Source organism: Amblyomma americanum, chromosome 3, assembly GCF_052857255.1.
Source record: "Amblyomma americanum isolate KBUSLIRL-KWMA chromosome 3, ASM5285725v1, whole genome shotgun sequence".
Classification (NCBI taxonomy): Eukaryota; Metazoa; Arthropoda; class Arachnida; order Ixodida; family Ixodidae; genus Amblyomma; species Amblyomma americanum.
The window spans coordinates 70,108,778-70,132,992 of record NC_135499.1 but is presented as its reverse complement, the minus strand read 5'-3'; the positions used below and the strand labels follow the sequence as shown (position 1 = coordinate 70,132,992).

The 24,215-nt window shown below is 46.3% G+C and overlaps 1 protein-coding gene across 1 annotated transcript in view; it reads right to left on the bottom strand.

Moving 5' to 3' along the window:
• Positions 1–24,215, bottom strand: part of LOC144124655 (arylsulfatase B-like) — a 74,301-nt gene that overhangs the window by 903 nt on the left and 49,183 nt on the right. Inside the window, exons 6-10 of the mRNA XM_077657465.1 lie at positions 21,547–21,678; positions 18,902–19,028; positions 8,371–8,670; positions 6,488–6,759; positions 4,926–5,108 (exon numbers count right to left, since the gene is read on the bottom strand). Of these exons, the coding sequence (XP_077513591.1) occupies positions 4,926–5,108; positions 6,488–6,759; positions 8,371–8,670; positions 18,902–19,028; positions 21,547–21,678 (1,014 nt within the window). The remainder of the gene's footprint in view (positions 1–4,925; positions 5,109–6,487; positions 6,760–8,370; positions 8,671–18,901; positions 19,029–21,546; positions 21,679–24,215) is intronic.

Here is a 24,215-nt window from a genome sequence, read left to right as displayed (position 1 = left end):
TGTGCTTTCTACATAATCTACTCTTGTTTCAAATGTAATTTCAATTCATATTCGTTTGAATTCATGCATCAAGCGTTTCTGTCGTTAACGCTGAAACTGTGTTTCGCTCATGTTTAGAAACCAGTGCACGTTTTATTGAAAATTATTTATATTCTTTTCAATATAATTTGGCCGTGGCTTCATTAATGACGAAAGCAACACTAGGTGAAGAAGCAAAAGACTAATCAGAGAGCCGATCTGGTCGTGGCACGCCACATCCAGCCCATCTGAGACACACGGACCCCGCTGCGCCAGTTCGTTACACAACCGATGCACAGGTGCATTCCTTAGATTATATTCCACTGATAAATTCCTCAGAAGTGGCAAACACGTCGTCGCGCTCCGTGATTCAACGCCGGCGCCAGTGCGACATGGGCGCAGTGCGCGTTTACGCAAGTGGCAGCACGGACCTGTTTTTGCCACGACGACCGTGCCGACTTCTTGGACAGCGTACGTCACAGAAACCAGCGACCAACGGTATGGGTAGAGATGAATGAAAAATGCAATATATGGTTAGTAAATGCGGCCCCAAGATTCCTCTTACATCGACAGCTGTTAGTGCCTCAAACCCCGATGTCATGGTTCCGCTGTCGTCGGCGCCTGCTGAGAGGGGGAGAGCGCGATGGAAGGCGCGCGTCATAAGAGAGGTTGACTGGGAAAGAAAAGAGGGCAAGGTGCTGTCGACTGCTCAGAGCCAGCTGTCTGCGACCTCGATCTTTGTTGTCTTTCTCTTGGACACTGCGATGAACAAAGCGTACCACTCGCTGCGCAGCGGCCACTTGCCGTAACACGGCGTGCCGCTGAGCAACCGCTACGACGTGCTGGAAGCCGGGAAAAAAAGTGGTGAGCCCACCAAGACATAGAGCTTCATGCGCTTGAAAATGGAGTCGAGACATCGCAGTGCACGACATCGAAGAAGGCGCAAAGAAGTTCTAGGAAGGAACCCTTCCAGTGTGAGCCGCCCGTAGCGGAGGCAACGCACGTTCAGCGTCAAGACACCGCACTGCGTGAGCAGAAACATAAGCAAGGAGGTGCCAGAGGCAAGCGGAAGCCTAATGAGCCGCGGCGGCGTTTCACAAGCAATTCGAGGTAAATCTGCTTGGTTACACTTTCTCTGCGTCAGATCGCCTGCGCTTCCGCAGCGACCGCCCGGCATCACCATCGGTTAACCACTACACGCCACAAGATGCGTTTCCGGTTATCGAACTCACCACAAAGCAGTCGTAATTCCAGCCAGTTGACGGAGAGTTTCTTGTCAAATTGCCGCAACCCTGGCATGAATATTTAGCACAGAGCACTCATATACATGCCGGAGCTCTCATAACAGAAACTAAGCAGTGTTTTCTGGCCGACTAGTTGGTGCGATTCGTTCAGCTTCAAAAGCTGTGCAGAAAAATGAAGACGAAAGGAAAAAGGACACACGAAAAGAGCGCAGATTAACTGCCGAGAAAGGGCTCGACCCCACTAATTCTTTCAAGGGCCGCTTCAAGAAATTCCTTTCGAATCGCTTCCAGCAGCCTCGTGACAGCTTTCTGCCTGGTAGGAAGTTACGTAATAAGACACAACATAATTATCTGGCCAACGCTGTCAAGAACAACAAGAATGAGTCTTGGCGCGCGTTTTTCACAGGATAAACTCTCTAGGTGGATTCCCTCCCTTCGCGTGATGACATCAGAGGTCAACTGGAAGTGATTGGGAGGCGATTTATTAAAGAACCACTAAAGAGAGGCAGTGGGGCCGTACTCATTTTTGCTACCTAATCTCCTCTTTCTGCGTGTGTACACCACCTACTATCCTGGTCTGCGCAATTTTTGAAGCCATCTGCTAAACAAGTTCTTTAACATGTAGATCCCCAGAGAAATTAATTCCTCGAAGGATCAAAATAATAAGAATTTGTGTACATTTCAATTAAGCAACCGTGCTTAGTTGCTTTGAAATGCATTAGTATTTTGTAAGCGCGAAAATGTTTAGGCAGCCGCAAAGCTTTGAAAGGAAACACACCACTATGCTGCGCATTCTGGAGAGAAATATAATAGAGATAACGTCCTGAGATAAAAAAACATAGAATGAGTAAAAGAAGAAAATAGAGTTAATGATACCATAACCTAACCCTCGCTGCGCAAATTATGAAGAAACGAAAGAAGCACTACCTGGAAATTATTGAACCTAAAGTAGCCTCAATAAAAGTCCAACATCAAAACATTATTAGCTTCCCTAACTTTCAGAAATCAGCTCGTCACCGATAAGCAACCACTACAGTAAATTTTGAAAGTGTGATGTGATGATTTTGATGCGCGACAGATAGGTGGTGTTGACCTTGAAATATTCTGATGGTTCGGTGATCCGGCGACACGTGGCGGAACAGACGGTACAACATCTTTGCGGCTCTATGTACTTCACTGCACGGGAACTCACCAGTAACATGCCCTCCGATTCCCCTTCTGTGCCAAAAACTCGCCCTTAAATTTCCTTGCCCAGCATTCTATGAACCCTTTTTGTAAGCATTAGGAAATGTGCTGGTCAGAGCCAATCAGGAGAATTTTGTTCAAACATAAGGAACCCATAGCACGCCGGTGCTCATGGGGTTGTTTTGTCGCGGGCACCGCGCGAATTATATGAAGACGTTACGCATTTCTCCTTGATTAGAGAACCGAGACACAGACGCACAAAAACGCCAGCGGAAGCACGGGGACAGCGAACATCCAGTCTGAACCACGCACAGTGCCCTGGTCGGGCTCCCCCCTTCGCTTCTCGCCTATGAGGCATCCGGTCCGTCATGCGCTGTGCTGTCGAAACCAATAAATTTTTAGCACCCCCCTCCCCCTCAAAACCCCAGGGGCCCGCGCGTCAGCCGCGTCTTGCGGCCTGAACGCGACCCTGCAAGGCCAGGTCTCCTCACTGCCAGTTAACAGTCATTGCCGCCATCTGCCGCCTTTGTTTCAAAACAAACCCATTCCGGCGGCGCCGGGATGACGGCTACTCGAGAAGCCCCGACAAAGAGCTAACACACACAAAACCAAGGAGGCCATGTTACCGGGTTGAGGGTACTTGCGCGATGCGTCCTCAGCAACAACCTGGAAACTCACCTATTATCATTTCGTCCATTTTTAGCTGCTAGCCCTGTGGTTTTATCCTATAAACTGTACATTTCCGTTGTCCAATTCGTGACGACTCGGTCCTCTGTCAGTGGTCATTCAAATATACCCGCGGCCTTCAAGCGTCTGGGGCAGGCGACCCAGCCATTGGCTGGTTGGCGACAGGGTCTCACCATTGGCTGCCTATCACAGCTTAGTGGCAGCCCGTGGTCAGGTCTGGCGCGTTGCTGATGAGACAACGCTGCGATGCACCAAACCATTAGCTGTATATTGCATCCAATTTCAGCCAATGGTAAGGTATGGTCCCCAACCACCCAATGGCCGGGTCGCCTGCCCCAGGTTATGACGATGATGATAATGGCCTCTGGATGAATGGTGAAAGCCGCGGGTACATATGAATGACCACTGACACAGGAAGAAACGGACGCGAAATGGACACGGAAAATTGGCAGTTTATAGAATACGGCCCCTGGCTCTTTAAAGGATAAGATGGAAATCTGGAAACGACATAAAGGTCCAGAGACAAACAACATTTTTCATCCAGCAAATTGCTATTTCTTCCGAAACACTTGCCGGAATATGGGATGGGATGAATTGCTGCACAGTGACAGGTAAATCTCGCTGTCGCGCCTCGTTAATCTTCAGACAGCTTGTCCACAGGGATGTAACATTCGATTCGGAAAGCGCTGGCATCTAAGAGCATGTTGGCATAAAACTTTTTCCAAGGTTTAAGTAGTATCTAGGCCATGGTGTGCAAGCAGTGCGTTGGGAATTTGCGACAATGATCAGTAAAGGTGTAAGTTAAGAGAAGGGAAAGAGGATTGGGCGAGACACGAACTGCGCGGAACTGATGACAGATCGCCCGCTAGAGCATCAGAGTGCATACCATTGGAAGTACAACATAAACGGAGGCGACAGAGACTCGGGCAAAAAGACGAGATTAGCAAATACCTTGGTACAAGGTAGCCGCGGCTGACATAGGAGAGGGCTTATTGCATGCTATCAGATGTGCCTCTATAGTCCTATAGTTTTCATAACGAAGCCAGTGATGCTGATATTACTGTACTTAAAAACACTTCTATATCTATTTTACACAACTTAATGTTCTTCAATATCACTACTATGTGGGTCAGGCGCATTTAAGAGAGAACTATTGTATGTAGGCGATATACGAAGCATTGCCATTCTATATGCTTTTTTAGTCAAGCGTAGCACTAGATTAAATATATTGTGTAATAAGGCGTGCAATTAAGTCTCCTTACGTGTGTAAATGCAAAAGCGTTTAGAGTACCGCACGTCTCAGCATCCACGAACGAACGGAGAAGGAGCGGTGCAACTTCTTGTCTAGGCATGTTTTTGTCCTTTTGTCTTTAGGGACGTCATCAACTCGTTGGACACTTCTTTTTAGTAATGTTCCTATCATATGACTAGTTGGGTCCTATCACGTGACAGGTTTATGACGTCACTACCACAATTATTACCACTGGTATTACCACTAACAATTAGTGTCACTGTTAGTACCCCCAACTATTAGTCTCACTAACTATTCTTACTGTCAGTATTACTGTCAATATTTTTTCATTATTATTTACATGTTATCATATTTCATTTTTACTACCTGTTTCATTTCATTAAATGTTACTCGTTAATTACCTGGTTATCATTATTTAACATCTTTCTTATCGTCGTTACCTCGCGCCCACATCTCGTAGTCACTTCAATGAGGCAAGAAATGCTTTCGCATTAAATGTTTAAGCCTGTAACGAGTGCAGCCATGGAATTTCTGCTCACCTGGGGATACTCGTTCCCTATATTGTGGTACTCGCACGGATCCGCGATGATGTCATACAGGCAGGGTTGCCGCGCTGAATCACAGGGCGCTTTGCTCAGCATTTTATCACCGCATCGGACAGGTGCTGAGTAGGCACCCTGTGCTGAACCGCATTTTGGGTTCGCGCCACGACCCGAGAGAACCTACGTATAGATGAAGAATAGGCCAAGAAATTTTTGAATGTCATCTAACAAGATGACGAGTAGCCGCTTGACTAACAGTAAACGGTATGCAAAGGTAACTATGAACCACAGAGAAGACACAAGAAGGCGCTTATTTGCTCGCAATGTCTGCATCACCACTGAGCCCAGCAATGCAGAATATCTGCTCCTACTTACCAACTGCATAGTATAATAGATATCGCGTTTCATAACATGAACCACCAACTAGCCCCAGCTCTTGTCTTGTTAACACCCGCAGCACTGCCTTGTTTACAGTTACCGTACATCTCTTTTACAAAGTACTGAAAAATATTCTGCGCAACGATCATTGAGTCTAATGCCCTTATGACACACTTGCAAGAAATGACAGTAAATACTTAGTGCCTTAATTAAGATTGCTGATGCTATTATTTTCGGACTTCGTGATACACACTGGAAATTTTTTGTGATTATACGTACGACAAAATGACGACAACGCCTAAAACCCAGTCAGAAATTTTGTCTGATTATAAAGAGCCATCATGGGCATTTAATCTTGGCAGTGTGGCCCAGTATAATATTAAAATTATTTTGCAGGAAATGCCGTTGTTTTGGTTAGCAAGTAGAAAATGTTGCCATAAAATCGCGTCTCAGCAAACAAGTCTAGTCTGTCACAATCGCCGATGGAAAGGGCACGATTTGCATCTAAAGTGGATAAGTTACTCGTTTAACTGAAAGTCATGAATTGAATAAACCATTTCCTACTTTATAGGAAGTGGTGACAAAGTTGCACGCTTTTCGGCGCGTGGAAAGGGGACGATATAACGCATTTCGCAGGCAAATGAGTTGTGGCAGACTCACTGAGTTATGAATGGCGGCACATCAAATGCAATTAAATTGGTTTGTGTGGCACCGCGCGACCGCCATTAAAATTTAAGCCCGCAAGCACTTAGTCGCATTAAATCTGTCCGGGTAACACGGGCGTAAGCCATTACTTTCTGAGTGCATGCTGTATCGCTCCCAAAGCGCCCATATCAAGCCAATCATTCCAATATCAATATCAATCAATATCATTATCAATATCAATACCGAAATCAATACCAAGCCAATAACTTCGTACTCGAAACAGGACAAAGATCAGCGCGGATGAGTCAAGCCTATAGCACTTCGGCACGTTTCACGATTAATTTGGGGTTTTGTTCCGCGTTCTTGTCTTCATAGGAAACAATTACCTCACGCAGTCTCAGCGGTCACGTTACGTCGTCTGCGTCGAAACTTCCACATTTAGAACTTTAATTTAATCTAAAATAGACCGTTTCCATTTGCAGCTTTCAGAAATACTTTGCCGGCGTACATTACTAACAGACTATGTGATGACCCACCTGGTAAGCGGTTGAATTCAGGCAGCTTTGGTGCGCCGTATCGGCTTCCTCTTCCAATGACTGTCTCTCTCCTGGTAACTCTATCCAGTCTGAGGAGCCATCCGGAAATGAACCAACGACGAGCTTAAATCTATCCGAGATTATTCCAGCGTTGCCATCTACTGGGTCGATATTAAGAAGAGCCTCGTTTCGAGGAGCAGTGGCGGTCGGGTTGACCAAAGACTGCAAATGGCTGACACCGTCGACACCCACTAGCTGGGCCGGGTCTCCGCCTGCATGTACGATGCAGTCTCGTCAATCGGGGCGGCGGTAATGCACGGATCGAGCATGGGTCATTCCTTAGCCATTTAAACGTCAAATTAATTCCCGAAAAACATACCAGAATGGCCAAATTTCTGGCCAAATTTTTTAAGGTGTCAAACTTTTCTCTGTGCAAATTTCATCCTGAAAATCTGCTACTTCATTCTTTTCCTGTTAGAATAAACGCAAAAAATTTAAAAAAGAGAAACCTGCTCTTCGGGACTGCTTTCCCTCAGTGCACGCATAATAATGGGTTCCAACGTAAAGAAATGCGCAGCACTTTTTTACCCGACACGCTGTAACACAATGCAAAGTTCCGAGACGTTGCTTTGTACTAACACAAACAAGGTTTAAGCAATCGTAGTTAACGTGCACAACGCAGCACGTCACCGTGATCGTAGCCTCCGTTGCTCTCGTCGCGAAATGAAGCCGTATTCGGCTCGCAAACGTATTCAGAGTGGCTGTCGAAAACAAATTCTAGATCGTCATCAACGCTGCTGACAGAATGTCTCTAAGAAACAGCTCTTTTACTATTCATGGGACACGCCTTTACAAAATGACTGTTTTAAGGTTTTAAGCAGACGCTAAAGACGGGAAACGCGTTTGTTTCATGAACTACTGCCCTCTAGTGTTGAGAATTGCAGGCGACGCAACTGCCGACGGTACCTTGTTTTTGGTAGTGTGAGCGGCGCAACATCAGGCTGGACTAGTGTGACTCGTCCTTTGCGATATTGGTACAGTTTCTCACGACTAGCACAGCTCAGAGTTGGCGGTTAATAGGTATACAACAGGTGGCTGCCCCACAATAATTACAGGCTAAAAGATTCCATAAATCCTTCAGACAACTAAAATTGTGCGGAACACTTTTCAAACATTTTTGAAAGTAAGAAGGGTCCGCCCCGTGGCAGCCACCTTGTGGGCTGTCTCTCCTCTCCACACAGCCACCTGCCAGCCTTGACAGGTAGCAAGTGGTGTAGGCAACATGACGCCTGGAGCTCCTTTTCTTCAGGATGGGGCTTCTAAAGCTATCGCGTTAAAAAAAGCGCGCTCCAAACCTCCGAATAAGCAAGCAATGGAAGGTATAGATCAGGAAGCAAGGAGAAATGGCAAGAGAAAAACGAGAGAGACAGACCAAATAAAAATAAATACAGGCATGAAGAAAGAGAGGACAAATGAAGGAATGAATGAAGAAAGGGAGGGAGAAAGAAAGAAAGAAAGAAAGAAAGAAAGAAAGAAAGAAAGAAAGAAAGAAAGAAAGAAAGAAAGAAAGAAAGAAAGAAAGAAAGAAAGAAAGAAAGAAAGAAAGAAAGAAAGAAAGGGAGTGAGGAATACAGAAAGGAACGAAGAACGAAGTAAAGAAAGACAAAACGAAAGAACAAGAAAGACGAAATGAAAGAACAAGGGAGACGAAAAAAAAAGGAGGCAAGTAATGAAGGGAGCAAGACCAAAACTGAAATTTTCAATCGGCGGCAGTCCTTGATGTACTAAATGGCGTGACTATCAATGTAAAAGCTAACTGGTTCTAATTTAGCTACCACCTCGACGAATACAATTATTCAAGCATTGTTTTGAAAAGAGCTTACCAGCCATCTCATAGAGTGTTGGTAACCAGTCCGTGACGTGGAAGAGACGGTCGTATTCAGACCCAGGGCCCTGCCACAGAGGTTTCGCAGTCCACACGAAACCCGGCACCCTCACTCCGCCTTCCCACAGCGTGGATTTCTCGCCTCTAAGGGGCCACGAGGAGGCCGCGTTCACGCCCCAGAATGTAGAGGCAGCGCCATTGTCCGAGCTGAATGACACAAATGTGTCCTCGAGCATTCCTCGCTCTTCCAATGCGGAAAAAATCTTCCCAACGGACTCATCGAGGGCTGCCACCATTCCTGCACAGAGTAGACAGAGATATCATGGAAAAAATTTTCTTGATGGTTGGGTTTTATAAATCATAATAAGCTCTGACACGGCTCCAACCAAAATTTTTCAATTCAAACCCAACGCTTCGAAGCCGGCTTGGCTCCTTCTTCAGGGGAGAATGGAGGCTGCGGCTAGCGCCTGTAAGTATACATGGTCGCCCAGCAGGAAGCTGACAGAAGGAAAGAGGTGATGTAAAGGGCGTGCGACGTGGAGAGGACGTTGACACTGAGGGTTGTATATGTGAATCACGTTGGCGGGCTGTGGGGACCATCGACTTGGTCAATTTACTTGCTGCCAGTGGGGACTAGGCTTAATCATTGGGTTAATATAGGACGTGGTGTCCCAACGCCACATCGGGGCGGCCATCGTATTGTGGTGAGAGTGTGCGCTCTCGGCTCTCGTCTACAGGATCAGGCATCACACCAGGCCTACGTCATTGCTGTACGCCGTCGCTACATGTCTCTCCAAACGCTTGCAAGGTCACAGAACGCTCCGCACCGTTTACGAGAACCAACGTGCAGCGCCCCACATCAAATTGCTGTTTTCTTAAGTGTATTCCTAAGCGTTCTGCACAGATTTCTCTATGTCAGAAATTTTTGAGAGTGAATGGCTTGGTTGCCGCTCGTCCTTGGCGAAAAATCGCTATATTCTGTCGCCTAAAGCGAATGCTTTTAGACTGGTCTTAGGTACTGCACACGTAAGGACTGTAGGCGCTTTTGCGAACGTGCCATCTGTGTTCATCCAGGCTGTCGAGGGAACGGCCGCTGTGTGGTAAAGCAGTCACTGCGATAGTACAACTGTTCCTGTCAGTTAACCTCTCCTGGGCCAGGGGAAACTCTGATGACATTTTTTTACGGCTGTAACGTACGCCTCATAGAGAATTTCACCTGTCTCAGGTCAGTTCACCGCGTTTTTTCCAGGATTAGGAAACCTGCCTCATCAAGGTACTTCCACGAAATCGACATTGATGTAGCCACCATCTTAATTTTCTTGTTTATTCTTTCCCTTCCTTATCCTTGTAATCTGTCTTTGCACATAGTACAGCAAGAAAAAGGGGCGAAAGTGCAGTTACATAACGTTATTCTTCAACTCTTTCCTAAGTATAAAACATTATGGAGACCACATTTAGATACGAGGAAATGCAACATATGAATATTCCAGCTGAAAACCTGTGACAAAATTCGTGCCTGCCCTGTTCTTCGTTCACTTTTTCGGCCGAGGTGGCCAAGGCGCTTCTGATTTTCGCAAACATGTCGCGGCGCGGCGTGCTCAAGCTTTGTGTGTGTGTCCTTAAGCGTTTGTTTGTTTGTTTGTTTGTTTGTTTGTCACGAGAACACGGCGGCGGGAAAGCCGCGAGCCGAGCAGTTGGCGCGAAGAAATCGGCGTGCGCGTTCGTGAGTGAGGTTGGCAAGCAAACTTAGGCGGGGACTTACGCGCCAGCGCGTAGAGCGCGGTGACGGCGGCCGTGAAGACGCGTGGACGCTGGCCCAAGTTAGCCCGTGTCCGCGACACCCCATCAGCCCCGCAACGAGCATCCGCAGCTCGACGCTCCGTGCGACCGGACCTTGACGTTCCGCAGCTTAGCCACTGCTTATTTCCACTCTTTTCAACTCATTTATTTGTCTTGTCGCTCTCTGTTCCTCGTCTTAATCCTTTGTATAGGATTTCTTTCTCCCGTAGCATTGCTGCATATCTATTGCCATTGTGTTCCTTCTTCATATTAACGCGTTTGTTGGGATCATAGCTGTGTTGTTGATTGTCTCGCGCCTGACCAACTGACGGTATTTTGTTAAGCTTGCAAGTGTTGTAATATTTCCTAGTTGTTCGTTATCCAAGTAAAAGTGTTTGTTACTGAATCCATCTACGCTTCATGTCTCCGGTCAACGGCTAATCAGGTGTGGCCCTATCGCCGGTCATCAGTCCGAACCTCTTCTTTCGCACGCGGGAGAAGTTTGCCGCTCCACCCCTTCTAAATTTACGGAGAGTGCAGCGGTCAGTATGCTGACTCGATTGATTATAATTTTGGCGCCAACCAGCCTTCAACCCGCTCAGCATGTCCTGACAAAACCTGACTCTGCTAACGCCTGTATCACATTCACTAACTGTGAAATAAGCTCAATTGCTCCGCTTTCTGCAAGGCGCATGGGGACGTCAATACAAAAGCGTTTTTACTTTGTTGTCATCTATCTTCCATTCTTGCAGGGCAAAGCCGAAGGTGCCGCATTTAGGTACGCTGTAGTGGAAGACAGGGCAATCAGGCTTGACCACCCGGGATAGTTTAACTTGCAGCGATCTAACAGCACAAAAGCGCTTACGCTATTCGCCTGTCGTTAAATGCGGCCGTTGCAGCCAGGATTCCACATGTTCACTTCTTACTCGCAGGTATAAGGCCATAGCCACCCAGCCATAGCCCACTGTAGGATGACCCTAAGTACAAAAAAATGCATATAGGTTAGTCCCACTCTCCCACCATAGTTATCTATTCCCTCTCACGCTTGGCCTCCCCGTCATCTCCCCTAAACGTGGAGAATTTCCCTCTCTACAATTTGAAACCTTCCAACCGTGGCAGGTCGCCGCGACCTGCCATGGTTGGCACGGGGGCGCCCGTTGAATTTTAATGATTAAAATTAAATAAACTATGTAGAATTTTATTACTGAAGCAAATTTAATTATTCCAATAAACACGTAATGTCTCAGCGCTAACGCTGCAGCGGGCGCCGCGTTGGCTGGGTGGTTATGGCGCTCGGCTACTGACCCAAAATACGCGGGTTCAATCCTGGCCGTGGCAGTCTCATTTCGATGGAGGCAAAATGCTAGAGGACCGTGTGCTGTGCGATGTCAGTGCACGTTAAAGAACCGCAGGTGGTCCAAATTTCTGGAGCCATTCACTAACGCGTCCCTCATAGCATGAGTTACATTGAGACGTTAAACCCTCATACAACCATAAACTACAACGCTCGAGATTCCGCTCTAGAATGCAGGGCTCATGGTGAAATTCAAGCTATAACACCTTTCACTGTGAAATAATCCGCTCGAGCGTCACAGATAATAATGAAGATACTGTACAAGCAGTAACCGTGGCCTGAACCTTGTTCATCTCGGTAAATCGTCGAACGTAGAGCTGAACGACTCCTCGATCCAGGATCCAACTTCCAAACGAGCCCGTCCGCGGTTGCGTTGAAGATATGAAGCTCCTCTTTCGCCGCGCCGATCTGGATATTACCGAGGAAAAGTAAGTTTTTAATGCGTGGCGTAAAGAAACAACTCTTTCTCAGCCTCATCCGCTAGCCACCAAAAAAAAAAAGGCGGCGAATTCATGCAAGAAGCCTGCATTATCGAGAAGACCATCGACGTCTGGGCTCGGCAGTACAACCGCCCTTCCTTTGCCTGTGCAATTCGTCCGGACAGGACGACCACCACCAGCGACAACTTGCGGGAAGTCATCCGCGAAATCGTCCGCGAGGAGCTACGCCGATTACTGCCATCCTTCCCACAGCCGCAAGCACCGACCTTCATAGATTTGGTACGGGAAGAACTGCAAGAGGCACTTGGCATCCCGACGGCCACAGAACCCCAGGCCATGACCTATGCCGTTGCAGTACGCACTCTCCAGCCCCAACGACAACCCTTACGTCCTCTCCGACATGAACCACTTGTTCCCGAACGCCGCCTCCCTGCCCCCGCTCGCCCAACCTATGCGCGACGTTCAAGCCCCGGGAAATGCGAAGCCTGGAGGACTTCCGACAACCGGCCGTTGTGCTCCCATTGCAGCGAGGCCAGCCATATTCTTAGTCACTTCCGGTACCGACGTACTGGTCTTCGAGGATATGCTGGTGTCGCCCCACGACCACGCTTCGGCCAACGCCTGCTGGAAATTTACGAGTATTCTTGCGTCGAGAGGAGTACACGCCGAACCGCCTTTCACGCTCACCATCGCCGTCAACCTCGCGCTTTGCGTCGCCACGCCGTAGCTACGCAGCAGCGGTACGAGGAAGGTCTTCCAGCCCCCGTAGGGGAAACTAAAGACAGCAACCTCTGAGGTGAGGTTGCTCACGAGCGAAACGCCGAAGATTCTCCACCGACCACACCCTATGAAGACGATGCACCCGCTACGCGGCATGAAAAAGTTACAATCGCTGCACCAACGCCACACAAAATGACAACCTCGACCACGACGCGAAATGCCTTCAAAACGACGCCGCCACCCAGAAATCTTTGACGACACGTCCCACCCGCGACTCGCATACGCGACGAAGCCGTGACCCGACGCTGAGGGCGACATGCAATGCAAGAGTCAGGACATCCGACTTAGAAGTGACTATCGACGGCCGAATAGTTACCGCTCTAGTTGACACAGGAGCCGATTACTCGGTGATGAATGGAACATTCGGTGCGAAGCTGAGAAAAGCCACGACGGCTTGGAACGGCCCACAAATTCGCACCGCAGGGGGCCACTTCATTACGCCATCAGGACGATGCACAGCGCGAGTAACTGTCAAAGTACATACCTATCCTGCGATCTTCGTTGTGCTACCGCAATTCTCTCGCGAAGTGATATTGGGTGTGGATTTCCTGAATGAGCATCAGGCGATCATCGACCTGTGAGACGAGTTGATCACGCTTTCGACGGACAAGTCTATCCCTTCGATGAGAACTCTGGAAAATACCGTTGCCCTGAGTGCCCTGGAGGAAGAAGTGAGCGTCCCACCCCGTTCAAGCAATATCGTGACCGTAAGCGCCATAAACGTCATTAACGCTGAAGCTATCATCGAGGATAACATGGACTTGTTTATAGACCGAGAAATCAGTATCGCAAGAGGCATCGCAAATTTTCGCAATGGCCAGGCCGAAGTACTGCTGACTAACTTCAGCGAAGGATACTGGCACACTAACAGAGGAACGACGATTGCTATCTTCGACGAAATATCCGACATGCGGGACTCCTCCCTCTCCGACCCATCCCCAGAAGATTCACCTCACCAAGAAAACTCGCCCACTTTCGACATCAGCCCTGCCCTGCCCCGGAACAGACAAGATCAGATGCGCAATCTGCTTCGGAGCTACAGCGAGTGTTTTCCGTCATCGCCGAAGGTCCGACAAACGCCAATTGCCAAGCATCGCATTATAACCTGCCAGCATGTCCGACCTCTCCGTCAAAGCCCCTACCGTGTGTCACCGCAAGAATGACAAGCCATGCGGGACCAATTGGAAGAAATGCTTCGCGACGACGTCATCCAGCCTTCAAACAGCCCATGGAAGGAACCGGTTGCTCTAGTGAGAAAGAAAGACGGCGCACTTCGATTCTGCGTTTATTCCTGCCGCTGGAACAACATAAGAAAGAAGGACGTATACCCCGTCCCCCGCATGGACGACACACGGCACCGGCTCTGCAACGCCAAGTATTTTTCATCGACGGACCTCAAGAGCGGTTACTGGCAAATTGAGGTCGATGAAAGATATCGCGAGAAGACGGCATTCATCACTCCGGATGGGCTCGTCGATTTAATGTGATGCCATTTGGTCTCTGTTCCGCACCAGCGACGTTGCAGTGAGTAATGAATACAGTGCTGGCAGGCCTGAAGTGGTAAATGTTTCTGGTATATTTACATGGCATCGTTGTCTTCGCCTCGAGCTTCGAAGAAAACTTCAAATGACTTCGAACAGTACTAGATGCATAAAGTCGTCTGGCCTAAACTTGAAAGCACAGAAGTGCCGCTTTGACTTTGAAGAGCTGCTATTCCTAGGCCACATCGTTAGCAAGGAGGGAGTGCGCCTAGATCCGCAGAAAACAGCTGCTATTGACAGTTTCCACCGCCGGCCGATAAAAAAGAAGTGCACATATTTCTTGGAATGTGCGCATTTTACCGACGATTGTGAAGAACTTTTCGCGCATCGCAGAGCCTGTGACTGAACTTACAAAGGCAGACGTGCCATTTAAATGGGAAGCGCCTCAAGAAGAAGCCTTCAAAGAACTTCAGCGTCGTTTACAGTCCCCACCGATCCTAGCGCATTTTGATGAAAACGCCGATACAGAAGTTCATACCGACACAAGCAGCGGGGGCCTAGGCGCCGTTCTCGTTCAAAAAAGCGACGGTCTGGAGAAAGTCAGCGCATACGCTAGCCGTTCCCTCTCCAAGGCCGAGACAACTATTCGACAACTGAGAAGGAGTGCCTTGCCATCATCTGGGCTACGTCGAATTTCCGCCCCTACCTTTACGGGCGACCGTTTAAGGTTGTCAGCGACCACCACGCGCGGTGCTGGCTTGCCAATTTGAAGGACCCCTATGGCCGACTCGCTCGATGGAGTCTGCGTCTCCAGGAGTTTGACGTCACCGTCGTTTACAAGTCCAGACGCAAGCACTTGGACGCCGATTGCCTCTCACAAGCCCGTCTAGATGCGCCGCCGCCGGACGATGATGAGGACGCCTTCCTGGGACCCATCAGCTCCAGCTATTTTACCCAGCAGCAACGCTCGGACCCCGACCTAAAACGCCTCATCGATTACTTAGGAGGCAAAGTTTCTTCACCCTCCGCCTCATTTAAGCGAGGACTTTCTTCCTTCTGTGTACAGAAAGATTTCCTCATAAACAAGAACTTCGCAGTGAACAAAACAGCCTACCTTCTTGTTGTACCTGCTTGTCTCCGCGAAGAAGTTCTACAGGCTTCACACGACGAGACAACAGGTGGAAACTTCAGGTTTACTCGCACCCTCCGCCGCATTCAAGACAAGTATTACTGGTTCCGACTGTCTGCCGATGTCGCACATTATGTGAAAACCTGCCGCGATTGTCAGCGACGAAAGACCCCTCCCACTAGACCAGCAGGATTTCTGAACCCCATTGAACCCCCCTCAAGACCCTTTCAGCAGATCGGCACAGTCTTGCTTAGCCGTTTACTGAAGACAGCGTTTTGAAATAAGTGAGATCGTCTTACCGACCGAATGACAACCTGACCCGGTACACCGGGGCTAAAGCGCTACCGAATGAAACAGCAGCAGAAGTTGACAAATTTTTCGTGGAGTGCATTCTTCTCCAACACGGCGCCCCCGATGCGCTGATCACGGACAGAGAAACAGAATTCACGGCGGAACTAACGCAAGCCATTCTGTCTTACAGCCAAACCAGCCACCGGAGGACAAATGCATACCATCCGCATACCAACGGACTGACCGAGCGCTTGAACAAAACCGTCGCTGATATGCTCGCCATGCATGTCAATGCCGAACACAAGAACTGGGACGTCATCCTGCATTACTTCGTCTTCGCCTACAACACCGCAGTGCAGGAACCCACCAAGATGGCACCTTTTAGGCTCGTTCATGGCAGGGAGGTCACGACCATGCTAGACGCCATGCTGCCCAACGTTACCGAAGAAGAGAACGTCGACGTCGCCGCTTACCTTCAACGCGCAGAAACGGCTCGAAGGCTTGCCCGATTACGGATAAGAGACCAGCAGCGGACCGACGCCAAACGCTACAACCTACGAAGTTGCAACGCGGACTACAAGCCAGGGGACCAAGTCTCGGTTTGGACGCCCATTCGCCGCCGTGGATAGAGTGAAAAGCTTTTGCGCCGCTATTTCGGCCATACAAGGTTCTTCGTCGGCTTGGTGAACTGGATTATGAAGTCATCCCTGACGCAATGACTGCATTGCAGCGAAGTTGTCCATGTCGTCCGTCTGAAGTCCTATTATGTGCGCTAAATGACGCTACATTTCCACACTGTATTTTCTCACGATCCGCTTTATTTGTTGCGAGTCGCATTATTTTTTTTTAATGCATCTGGTCGATGCTTCTTTCAGAGTCGAGTGATACCGCGAACATTTGCAGTGTTTGTCCATTCTTCAAAGCTGCTGGCACGCCGCTTTATCGCTTTGTTTGCGATGCAAGACAGACTAGATTTATCTCGATTGATTGCAGCCAGGCAGAGCTGATCCTATGTTCCGGAATGTTCTTGTAACTTTGCACGCTTTATCTAGAAAGTTCACTATCAGCTTTAAATTGAGCACGGCCGAGAGCGGCGGGCATTCCGCTTGACGACCGCCGAGCGCGCCTGTTGCTTTAAGTCAGCCCAATTAAGGAGTTTCATTTAGACATCATTTTCGCAGCTTTTCTGCTCTCCTTACTGCAGTCACCACTTCGTGACAATATATATATATATATATATATATATATATATATATATATATATATATATATATATATATATATGCAGATACTTTAAAAGAAATGAGGTGCCCGTTTGACAAACTTACGAAGGGAGCCAACAAGCACCGAAACCAAGGTGCATGGGGGAATGGTTTTTTTTATGTGTTGTGCTTATCAGTAGGATATTATAGTACTTAGATTAATCTAAGTACTATAATATCCCACTGACTGGGTTTTTTTATGTGTTGTGCTTATCAGTGGGATATTATAGTACTTAGATTAATCTAAGTACTATAATATCCCACTGATAAGGTCAACACATAAAAAAAACCATTCTCCTATGCACCTTGGTTTCGGTGACTGTTGGCTCCCTTCGTAAGTATATATATATATATATATATATATATATATATATATATATATATATATATATATATATATATATATATATATATATATATTGCTTGGAATATTTACTCGACCCCCTCTTCTTCCCCCCATCCCTCTCACGTTAATGTATTTCTTGTCTTTCGTTTTGAAACCGATTTGGAATGCCTGCATAGTCGATCCAGTTAAATACCGTCGGCATAGTAGTAGTCGTTGGCACTGCGTGTCATAAATAAGCGGGGGCTGCTTAACAGAAATCCTATCATGGCAGTTCGTGGTTCTAGTGATTGACTGATGTATGATAGGCGATAACGAGGTAATGAAATAATTTTAATTATTTATTTGATGGATAGGTTAATGAAAGAAATGAGAAAACGAAAAAATTGAAAAAAATTTGTTCATAGGTTGTCAGAATGCTCAGAATGAAAAGCCAATGATTAATTATGCTAATTAAGAAAATTTAGAGTGTGCCAGAGATCTATTAAATAATTGAAATAATTAAAAAAATGAAAAATGCGGTTAAAGGTGTCAAACGGCTCAGAATAGAAAGCTTAACCCACTACGCTATGGTATCATATCCTTAAAATGGAGCTTAAGTCTTCTCTAATTTTTATGTATGTATGTGCGCACGTATGAATGTACGTATCAGTTCGCGCTTTGGGCCACTTAGCTCTCTCGATGCATTCCAGCACTGATGCCTAACTTCCGTTCAGTCATTGCTGAGTTTAATTATTGACATAAGTGTACGTGCGCTTTTAAACAGCGTATACGACATCCCAAGCCGAAGCGTTGAGAACTGATTGAGACTAGTGCTCGACGAATCGAGCCAAACATTCTGACTCCAGCCGCAACTCATTTTGCCACCCTAATTTCAATGACCCCTTTAATTCCATAATCAGTAGGTCCTTTATTGCTGTTGAGGCACATCTCTTTCTACAGAACTGTGCACTGGCTCTCAGAGCAAGGCCCCGCGCCGTGGTTTGCAGCGCCACATTTGTCTCCTTGGTACAGAGTACATGTTTCTATATATTTCTGTATTACGGTAGAACTGACGGTCCTCAGATTACGCTATTTATATATACACTACTGTACATACCTGCTGAAACAATTTCTTTATATCTTATGCGGTAAGCGCATAGCCAACTATGAATAAATAGCGGCTCGCCGGCAACCTGCCAGTAGACATTCAGGTCTCTCCAAAAGTGCTGATGCCTCGTTTAATGTAAAGTATGAGCACCCAGACGGTCGCGCTGGATTGAGAGCAGACCATAACAATAACATGAATGTGAAGCCTTGACAGCTGACTTGATCCCCATGGTATATATTGATAGGTGTGCGCTTTGGTGCTCCATAATGTCGATCAGTTCAAAGCACATGCTGGCATCAGCATTAAACACTACCAGACAAATTTACATTCGAAAACAGTGCCAAAATGTCAATTTAGTATCCGTGCTGCCCTCTGCCAGCGCACCAAAAAAAATGATTTGAAGGAACCCTACTCGCCTTCACCCGGAGACAGAATGCCAGAAAACACGCAAGCTGGACACGCCATGAACCTAAAATGACAGCCACCTTATGACAAGCCTCCTCGTCCAAATCTGTTTGGCTGGTAAAATTCCTCAACAATAGCGATTTCTTCTCTGTGAGTCATAATTCAGGGCACTTGCCTGCATAAACGGTGCGGTTGTCATGGCCAATAAAGTCGTAGCCGCCCAGGTGCTGTCCGGGCACCTCAAGTGGTTTTCGAACAGTGCCGTAGTGCGGAGCAAAGTGGGCGACGTACAGGAACATGGGCTGCGATGAAAATCAGTGCGGGACGTGAGCTGCGCCGGGTCACAGGCGAAAATATTAGTTATTTCACATGGCAATGGATGTTTTGCCGTGTACCTGGCCTTGAAAATATATTACGGCGTCATCACCTGTTACCGCCGAGAGTTTGTCACAAAACTAAAGTATCTTTCAGAAACCTTACGCCGCGCGCAATGTGATTGAAAGAGTGACACTGTAATAAAACTCCAACTTAAAAGAATTGTGATTATGCTGTGAATCGGCAACACCAAAACTCGAAACTACCGCCTACCAAGAATTAAAAACAAAAAAAAGCCTGGTAGCAAATGTAAGAAGCGTGACTACGTCTACACCTTGTTCATCTGCACTTCAAAAGGTAGAGATATTACTGCTACTTGCTTGCGCGGCATTCGTACGAAAAGCGAGGTACTGTGTTAGCGACATAAACATCGTCTTGAAAACATGATAACGATTGCCAATAATGACACATATTAGTTGTAGTCATGACTAACTAGGTTTTTCCGACCTACAATTGAAGAATCACCCGCCTTACGCTATTTACAAATTCATGACGAAGTTCTCGCACGTGGCAGGCAGTGTTGTTATAGTTAGAAATTGATCGAAGCCTAACGATACAATCGAGCATTTAATAAATCTGTTCTAATGTCTCAAACGATGCTATTAAAAAAATTGGCTGCATATTTATGAAACTACACAATGTTCGCAACCATAAAATTGAAATCGCTTCATATTTCTTGGACTCAAAGACAACAGAAATCAAAACAAACTACAAGCATTATTCTGACAGCGTGATGTGACTTGAATCCTTTCGGCAAACCACATTCGGTAATGCGTCGTGTATTTGCAATGCCGAGAACAAGATGTGGAAGAAGGAATGAACTTGACTATTAGTCTTCCGCTCTAGATGGCCGCTCTAGATGACCGGGCACTGTTGGGCCGCGGCGATCTTTAAGGCGCTGCCCACGATGTGACGCTGTAGGTCCGCATGTGGGCTGCGCAAAGCAACCTTCTATTGCTCCTGCGATTCCATCCCTTGGAAGGGAGGTAGTCACGTATGTCTTCGGTTTGACCCACAAAATTGCGAAAAGCAAGAGGTAGAGAGTAGACATTTTGTGTGTTACTCCTGACAAGACCAGAGACAAGTTTTTCTTTCGCAGGGATAGACGAGAGAATGGGGGAGGGGAGTCACGGACGTCTTCAAAAAACGAAGCATCACGGAAAAACGGGGACGAAAAAGACACACATACGACAGGACGAATGCTCGGACGAATGGACGGACAGACGAACGCCAGTGGCCGCTGATGTATCAGATGATCCAGAGGTAAAGCCTGCCGCTGTCACCAAGTTTTCATGAACATAAAAAATGGCGTATTGGAGGTAGCGCCTTTGACGCTCAGTAAAACTGCTACTACGACTCGTCGGCGAAGTGGCTCCTATCGTATACAAGGCTGATGACGTTTCAACAGAAAGACTTTAACTCCGATCCCCGGTCATCGTCTCCTGATGCTATCCTCTTTTCCTGTCTCCGCACCTCTTTCGTTTCATTTCTCCATTCTGCAGGCTATCCTTTATTTCCGCTGCCCCAGCTCAGGTGCTTCAGGATCTATGGCAGATGCCGGGGCTAGCAAAAATATTTTCCTTCATTTTTGCTATTATTTTAATAAAACCACTTACTACTACTGATGGGCGCCAGCCTTCTCCACAAACCATTCAGCCTAGCCAGCACCGTTCACTCCATCGTTTTGTCAACGCAACTAGCCGCGGCCGCTGGCAGGTAAAAGGACAGCTACTTTGGAGTATTTTCTGCCTTCTGGCTTTCATTTCCTGCTTTGACTCGGCTGCCTTTCTTGCACAATAGCTGCTAGGCTTGTATAGGAATGTATCAATGTGCAAATGTGTGGTGTGAGTTCTTTTTCTGCGCAAAGAGTGCGCTACAAAGCTATCTATCCTGCCCCTCATAAACGCTACTCTAATCGCTGGTTTATTCCATACCTTTTTATCTGCCTCTCATAATGGTTTCGTAACTTTATACGCAAAGACGTCACCTTACCTGTATCCTTACTTCAGCGACCCAAACAATTTCAGTGTGGTGTGTGTAAACATTTCATTCATCTATAAATTTAAAAAAAATTACTTTATTGGAGTACATCATAGCGTGTCATTAGAGCGCTCTTTTTAATGAAAGAAGAAAAGAAAATAGGACAAGTATTCCTTACTAATAAAAACTATCCAGCAAAATTTAGGATTGATTGATATATTCTGTCAGCAGATAGAGAAAAAAAGACAGAATGTACGTTTTTTTTAGTTAATATGTCGAAACCGGGTCCAAAGGCACACTGAAAGCCCGAAAATGAGTGAGAACGTCGCATGATTACTGCACAAAGGCACCAGGCAGAAAAAGAGCTCCTCTGCTGAACGAATACAGGATGTTTTGAATAGCCTTGTTTGGCCCTCATTTTGAAGGACGAATTCGCGCAATAAAAAAGAAAAAGATGTGACCCACCTTATCGATCGGGTGATTTCTAATGACTGAAATGGCTTCTTCTGTCACGATTTCGGTGTAGTATCTGCCGCTGTCCTGGGGCGCCAGCGATAAATTCCTTCTGAAGTCCAGGCCGTAATCATTCGAGCCGATCTGGGAGACACGCATCAAGTAAATCAATTATTTCTGCAAATCTTCCTCTTTGATCTTTGGCAAAAGGAGTTCAAGCAAGATTCCGTGTGCAAGAACGCATTAGACTTGCTTCAGAGACCTCATAAAAATTTGATATAGCATTTGCTCGACGTGTCACTTCTAATCAACAAGGTTTTGTTTTGTTGTCAAAACTTCCTACAGGAATTGTGCGACGATCGCGGCTGGTTCTTGGTCGAATTGAGATCCTGCTTCTGCGTGTCGCGATAGGCGTAACCACGTTGCCGTATTGAGCCATTGTCTATCAAGTGCAAGGCATTAAATATACGCTCTCACAATGCAGAAGCCCAAATGCACCGGCGAAAAAAAGGAATCGCACTCAAATTGTCTAAATCTCAATCCTCTGCATAGTAACGCCCCAGAAAAAAAACGTGTGGAGGCAGTGCGGCAAGTTGTAGATTTGTTATATTTATAATTGCCTTAGTGTCACATAAGATGAAATACAGGAACCAACCATTTCAATGTTTAAAGTGCAGCAGAAGCGCGCTGCACAATGAAAAGACCCTTCTGAAAAGGCTATCTCTTGACTGCGCTTAATACTTACTGTCATGTACAAGCAACATCATCAGTGGTATGTCAAGTCTTAAACATGTATAATCTATATATATATATTGATTAGGTATTGTTTCCAACTAAGCCACACTATCAGTTTAGTCCCACCTATTACGTTCAAAGAGCATTTGTGGTGCTACCAGCCACTTTACAGAGCATGCAAGAGCGCTCAACAACTGGGAAAGCTGACTTGCGTCCGTTTCTCGCCTGCTTTCAAAAGTCAAGCACGTGCATACAGGCTGTTTCAGCTAAGTATGATCGTATTTTAAAATAACAGCGCGAACAAATTCCCACACCGATGAGCCCACAACTGCAGGATTATTCGCAATTAATATCGCCAGAATAAAATCAATTTTGTGCGCCAAATTTACTATTTAACCATGAAGCATTACTAAAGATTTCCCGATATTTCCAGTACTAAACGTTTGAAGGTAAAGTTGCAATGCAGTGTTGAAAAATAGTCACTGCGGTTTCATTTTTCACTGCAACATTAACGTGATTTTCTTTTCCTGAGGTTAGAAGGGAGCCCTCGAGATACAAAATTCTCATGTGTCCACAGGCCCTCTAACGTCTCGGTGTTGCAATCCTTAAAGGTGCATTTACTGCAAGAACAAAGCTGCAGAAAGACTAAATGAAAAAAGAAAATTGCCACCGATCACGCCAATGATAGCGAATGGCCACCGACCTCTTGCGCGGTGAATCTGGCGTGTGATTGGGGATGCACCGCGACTGCTCAAATTCAAACATTCATTTTTGAAAATAAAATTTACTGAGGTGAAATTCCGTGAGTTCATAGTTGATAAACTCGGTTTATAAGCAAGCCATGGTTCAAATGCTAACTCCGATTGTCAGTGCGCACAATTGGCAACCGAATACGAGAAAGTACGATGTTTATTCCTTATTGAGAGAAAACTTCAGGGATATCGGAGATCTAATTGCCTGCCGTGGGCATAGTCGTGATGATGACGATGATGATGATGATGATGATGATGATGATGATGATGATGTTGACAAAATAATATTTTAATAACGGAGGCAAGGCCCCCCTTTTATAGCCGTACGACGTCTTGACAAGTCTTTCGAAAGCTGGAATAAAGTTTGACGCCCGGACTAAAACACTCTGTTTTATAAACTCCTTGAACAGCCACATTTTCAGGTCATAACTCTAAGGACTAAGAAAAAACAAAAAAGGAACTGTGGTCCGTACATTGTTATGCATCAGTTGTGAGCTTGTGTAAGTGTAGGAGATGAATGTAATTCGATGCCATGGACGAAACACCTAATATTTTAGATTATTTCTCCCTCTCACCATGCTTTGTTTCCATCCGCACGATTTGCAAGCCACTTAAGTATTATGATAAAGCATTTTCTGGCCAAATTATTGTCGCGAAATGCTGTTCTCCTTACGCAAGGATAGCGTGAATTTTTTTTAGACCAATCTGATATTGTTTAGCTTCACAGCTGGAAATTGGAAATCGAAAGATCCACTATATTCAACTTCTAATTGCTTAGTGTCGGCAGCAGGTTTTTTCGCGAGGGACATACGTCACAGCGATTCACAGAATGCACTCTATGTATAAAGCCTGATCCATACCTAAAGAAACCGTAGCAATCGCTTCTAGATGATACACTTTCACTGTATACAGAGAGACAAATTCTGAGACGCTTTCCGACTGTGTAGGCTAAGGCGATGGACGATTGCCTTGGCTTGCGTGAGATACCTTTAATCTACTTGTGGCGCCAAATTCACTTTGGCCTTTGAAAACATATGAACCATTTTCTGCAGTCTATTCACGGCTACACTAATATAAGGCACCGTTATGAATGTGCCAGTATCTTTTTTTATTCGTTTTTTATTCGCCACATAGCGGTCTTAACAAACTTTTCGGCTTCTAATAGAAAGAGCAGACCTTGATGACGACTTGCTC